This window comes from Canis lupus, chromosome 28 (genome assembly GCF_011100685.1).
Source record: "Canis lupus familiaris isolate Mischka breed German Shepherd chromosome 28, alternate assembly UU_Cfam_GSD_1.0, whole genome shotgun sequence".
NCBI lineage: Eukaryota > Metazoa > Chordata > Mammalia > Carnivora > Canidae > Canis > Canis lupus.
This window is the reverse complement of record NC_049249.1, coordinates 11,580,773-11,586,562: the sequence shown is the minus strand read 5'-3', so window position 1 is coordinate 11,586,562 and position 5,790 is coordinate 11,580,773. Positions and strand designations below refer to the sequence as shown.

At 42.3% G+C, this 5,790-nt stretch overlaps 1 protein-coding gene across 7 annotated transcripts in view; it reads right to left on the bottom strand.

Moving 5' to 3' along the window:
* Positions 1 to 2,981: 2,981 nt before the first annotated feature.
* Positions 2,982 to 5,790, bottom strand: part of R3HCC1L (R3H domain and coiled-coil containing 1 like) — a 79,754-nt gene continuing 76,945 nt past the window's right edge. For all 7 annotated transcript variants that reach the window (XM_038578466.1, XM_038578474.1, XM_038578467.1 and 4 more), the window contains one exon: positions 2,982 to 3,770. In XM_038578466.1, the coding sequence (XP_038434394.1) occupies positions 3,703 to 3,770 (68 nt within the window). In that variant the 3' untranslated portion in view covers positions 2,982 to 3,702. The remainder of the gene's footprint in view (positions 3,771 to 5,790) is intronic.

Here is a 5,790-nt window from a genome sequence, read left to right as displayed (position 1 = left end):
GACTGGCTGTGATTCTTTGTTCCCAGCACACAAAGTCTAACCTTTTCCATTCTTCCTGAGCTGGTGACTAGGATGTGTGCAGTACATATACTACTCACAACAGTCCCACTACATTTCTCTTGATATTATAATGCCTATGGTCTGCTTTCCCCATTCCCTCCCCAGGCTCAGGGCTGAAACATGGGTTGGAAAGGTTAAAGGATGAAAGGGAGGCAGCAAGAAGGAAAAGTCCAAGGAATGTAAACTTTTATAACTGGGGCTGCAAAACCAAAATGAATGGTAGCAGATGGGGCAGATTTACAGTAGCACTCACTCCCCTCTCCACATCATGAGAGCCACCCCCTCCTCAGGGAGTACAAAGGGACACGATCTTGAGCTACCCTCTATGAACACAAAGAAGTGCTTTCTTCCTTCTTCCCTTCTGCCTTCTCTCTTCTCTGCTCCTTCATCTCCTTCATTAGGCAAAGGACAGCATTCGATCTTGGCATGGCCGTTTAGGTAAACAAGGGAAGTACTAATTTCCTGTTGGTGCCGGCAAACATCGCCTGAACAGTGACAACATTATCCTAGCACATGCAGCTAATGGTCTGTGAAAGAACGTGCAGCCCACGGGGAAGCGTGTGGCAACGGGTGACTACATTCAGGCAGGGAGGTCACCCACTGCTTCTTCTTGGATCCCAGTTCCCAGGGGGCCAGAAAAAGCTGGCCAGGCAGCCGGCCTCCGGCTCTGGTCTCAGGCTTGCTGCCCACATCACACATTTGATAGGTGCAGCCGGTTCCAATTCTTGGAAAAAGCTGTACAAGGGCTGTGCTGTTACACCACTGAGTTGAAAGGGAAGGACATGGGAAGATTGGTAGCTGGCATGACTTGTGACTGTATGAGGAATGTTAACAGAACACCAACCACCAAATTCCAGACAGAACCAAAAATGTCAGATCTTCACTTCAGCATTCTTTAGCCTCACAGAAGCTGAAGTGCTGGGAACCTCAGCTTACTAATTAGAAGCCTAATTTATTTCTATTCCACCAAGACCTTCACTCTATAGGGAGCTTATTAGAGCTCAAGGGAAATGTACCTTTCTACTACAAATTCCAGGTGCCGCTGGGATTTAGTCATGTTAACAAATACGAACCAACAAAAACACCTAGCAGAGTGCATTCACAGTCTTCTGGAATATCTAATAAAGAAGCTAGTGGCAGCTCCAGGATGCTCTCCAGTTAGCTCAGCTTGTGAAGATATGGTTTAGATGTGGCCAAGGACTGGGTTCCTAGGAGGACAAGCTCAATGTTATCCATGGTGGGCCATGGCAGGTCCTCTTACCTCCACCTAGTATACATGAATTTTAACAACTGGAAAAGTAGAAATAAAAAGCTCATTTTCTACTAATGGTGGAAGCAGCAACACTCCACAGCTTTCAGTATTAGCTAAAAATAAATCCCTTTTCTGGGTCCAATTGTAAGAATAAATCTGAAAGTTAGAAGTAGTTGACCATTAGCTGAAAAAAAGCATATGCTATTAGCCACCTAATACATACTGCACTAGAATAAGAATAGTACCTTACTGAAGTTAAGAGTAATACAAGAAAACTGGGTAATAAACGTGGCTCTATTAACAATGCCCTGCAGGCAGCCCAGGTGGCTCAGAGGTTTAGGGCTGCCTTCAGCCCAGGGCCTGATCCTGGAGACCCGGGATTGAGTCCCACGTTAGGTCCCTGTATGGAGCCTGCTTCTCCCTCTGCCTGTGTCTCTGCCTCTCTCTCTCTCTCTCTCTTTCTCTCTCTGTGTCATGAATAAATAAAATATTTAAAAAACAAAACAAAAACAAAAAAAAAACAATGCCCTGAAAAGCCACAATGGTATCAGAAAGGGGAAGCATCTCAAGGATAAGTGAAAGGAAGAGTTATCTTTTTTACTGCCCAAGGTCACTCCTAGCCTTGAAAAATCAAAACAGAGCAAAGGTATCCCTCTGAAATAGACCATTCAGTTTGAAGCCTGGCTACAAACTGCAGCCTTTCCACTGCAGCCATATTATTCAAACAGATCTGCCTATCTTAGAGCTCTGCTCTGTGAAGAGCACAAGTCCTGCAGCTACAAGCCAAAGTGATATGCACTGGTCTGGGTAGTACTAAGAGGGTCAAGAGAAGGATTTATTTAATTCTCCAAACTTGAAAAGGAAGCACTGGATAGGAACAAGGGGCAGTTCCAGAACTGACCAAGAATGAGAAAAACAATGCTGAGGAACTACAAGAAGGGTCCAAGATCAGAAGAGCAGTAGGGACAGTTGGATCGCACCAAGACCCAAGGCCAGTGTCATCTGAGGAACATTGGAACAGAGCCCCCACTTCACCGTGTTCTAGGCAGTGCTAATATTCCATCTCTGTCATGGGCACTAAATCATACAAATATGAGGCTATTGCCCTCACTGAAAGCACAATGGGACATTATTTTGCTACCGCTGCCTCTTAAGGTCTAGCACTACCAGTTCTACAGTGTAAAACTTTTTTCCAAAGACAATGAGAATGCAAGTATGAGATGGTTGGATGGCTCCGAGTTGCCAGTGTCCTTCAGGAAATTTCTCACTGCCCAGAGGTGTTTGTTTTATTCTGGCAACTCTTCACTGTAATGGATGGTTTGGTGTTGCTTGCCAAGCGCCTCTGGCATGGGCTAGGAAGAGGACATGCTGAGTGCCGGATGCCTTCTGCAGAATGTCAGGTTTGACAGATATGGAAGAAGGCAAGAAACTGGGGTTGGGGTCTACAGGCAAGGCAAGAAGGGGAGGGAGCTACACATACCAATCCCAAGGGATACATTTTTGTCGGATATTCTGGGGCAGAGAGATGACTAGCACTCTACCCAGTGGGGCTCAATAAAGCCAACAAACCCACTGAGCCCACACATAGCACTACAGGGAAGAAGACATGAGGAGAGCTGTTCTCCAATTTTTTTTGTGGGAATGACAAAACTGATAAATAGCAGAGTGGTACATGCCATAAAATGAGCTTTAATGTCTCCCTCTCACATGACAGTACTGTTTCAACTGGAACCAGCTCCCAAGGCTGGCTTTCCATGAGGAATGAGGCTGGCAGGCCCCTGGCTGCTGTGCAGCTGGAGCAACCCCAGGCTCTCGGCTCAGTAAAAACTCTTGAGTCCAAACACCTACATCTGCTACAGCTCTCCAGCCCTGGAGTTCAGGACGTGACAGTGTAGATTCTGTGAGGACCAAGTACTTCAGACACTGTTGCATCTCTCTGCACTAACTGCTTCCTCCATCTCCCCTCAGTTTTGTGAGGCCGGAAGGAACAGCCCAACTTTGCGGGGCTTAAATCTCCCAACATCGCAGGTTTGAATCCTCTGTTTTCTAACTTCTTCAAACTTCTTAGACGTGTGAGCCATGCTAACAATGGGACTTGCCATACTCAGAGGACTCCTGGAAGTCATATCCAAGCTGTCACAAGTCAGCTTCCTAGCTGATGGCTCCCTTCTATGCCCAACACAGTAAGGCAGTTCCAAAGAACTGCAGTTAGAAGAGAAGATAGACAGGAGTCCACCTTTCTATACCCAGTCGGTGCTCATCTTGATGGTTTTCTCTCTTTCTTTAACATGCACTTCTGCATGTACACAGAACTCTAGAAGGATCCTCCAACTGAAGACTATGGAAATATTTTTTGAATTCATAGAACTATCCCTTTTGTTGAGTGATATTCAAACCGCCGACTGATCTCTGCCTTCCCAGATATCTTCGCGTTGCTTGGCTTCCAGTCGTTTTCTCTCTGTAAGTAAGGACAATATTAAAGGTGGTGGTGAATTGAACTCCAAATAAAAAATATACAAAAAAAAAAAAAAAAAAAGGTGGTAGTACACTTAATGTAACCAGTGACTTTCCTTTAATCCAAATTATAAGCAAATTTCAATCATGAGACAGGAGGATTTCCTGGTCTTCTCCTTCCTGATTCCAAGAGTCAATATCTTTAACTTGCCAAGCACTTTGTAAGTGGAAACGATGTTACTAGTACTTTATAATAAAGAGAAAGATCTGGGGCTAACAGAAATAAAAAGTATAAAGTGGAGCACCTGGGTGGTTCAGTCGGCCAAGTGTCCGACTCCTGATCTCAGCTCAGGTCTTGAGATCTCAGTGTTGTGAGTTCTAGCCCAACATTGGGCTCCACACTTGAGTATGAAGCTTACTTAAAAAGAAAGAAAAGTATATGGAGTAAGTCAGAATCTAGGAGGATCTAGAATCTAGTCTTGCTGATAATGTATTTATTTTAATTCTATTTTTCAACTGTGTTAGTGGTTTAATATAATTGCCTTTTATTCCCACTTCACTGATCTTTCAAAATACTTCAATAAGAATGGAGAATATGTCTCAATATTCTTCTGCCTTCTTGCTCAAATGGAAACGGTAGCCACTGGGCTTTAGTTATATCTCCCTAGTACAGTCTCAGAGAAAAAAATATTTCAGAGGCAAATCAAATTTCAGTATTTTCAGAGCACTTTCAGAAGCCACAAATCTGGAAAATATAATTCCAACATGGGAAAACGACCACCTATAATGAAGGGAAACAAAGAACTATTTCTGAAAACAAAACAAAATAAAAAGCACAAATCTGGGCAATCCATCTTGAATTTTTAAGAGAAGCTTGGTTTCCATTTAATACTTTCACCAAGACTTGAGATAATAGAGACCATACATGCTCTGGTGATCCAAGCACTTCATTAGATGCCAAAATATTAGCCCTAATTTTATGGCTAGTCATTTTACCTTTTCACCATAAAACATACATGATAAGCTTAAGTGCTTCCTCTCAAGGACTATTATTGCAGATGATGTCTGTAAAAGATTTTGTAAGTCATGAAACCAGGGAAATCAAGGTGGGTTTAGAGTTAACACTCGCCATGTTGACATATCTTTCCAAATCAGCAGACTCCCTTACAAAATTCCTTTACTAAATATTTGACTGACTTTAAAGGCAAAGAACTTGGGTCAGGAAGTTGACTGGCACTTGGAAATGTGAGAAAGAGAAATTCACTGCTATTTGGGCACCACCTTGTGGCATTATCTGAATATAGCAGCAAAGTTATAACTGGCCAAAAAAAGGGGAGTAGGGGGTCAGCAAATTCCAAACTGAAGGCTAATTAATTCAGTATCTTGTGACCTGGCTTTAAGGTAGGCTTGAATTGGGATTGGGATTCCTTAGGTAGACTGCACTAAGGAAAACTGGCTTGTCTAAAACATTCCAGGGTTTCTTAGGAAGGCACTGTGGTTCTCATTCTTTCAAACTGGGTAAAGTTAGAAGAGGATCTATCTATAGGCAAAAACAACAGTGGATGAAAGCAATCAAAAACTGGTTCTGGATTCCTAGAAAAAGTGAGGAAATCAGGAAAGTGAATTACTAGAACTCAAATTTTTCAATATGCTCAGAAATTTAAATCAGAAAGGCTATCTGGGAAGTTCTAAGAAAAAAGATCCAGGTGCAGTAAAAAAAAAAAAAATATATATATATATATATAATATCATTGCCCATAATCCTCAAGTCCAAAATCAAAGCAGTTCAGAAAACAAAGCTTTGGTTTTCTTTCTTTCTTTCTTTCTTTCTTTCTTTCTTTCTTTCTTTCTTTCTTTCTTTCTTTCTTTCTCTCTTTCTCTCTTTCTCTCTTTCTCTCTCTCTTTCTCTCTCTCTCTCTCTCTCTCTCTCTCTCTCTTTCTTTCTTTCTTTTTCTTTTAAGTTTAGGGCCCAAATTCATTCAGTGGTAAATATAACCTGAAAAGATGAGAGGCTGCTTATAGTC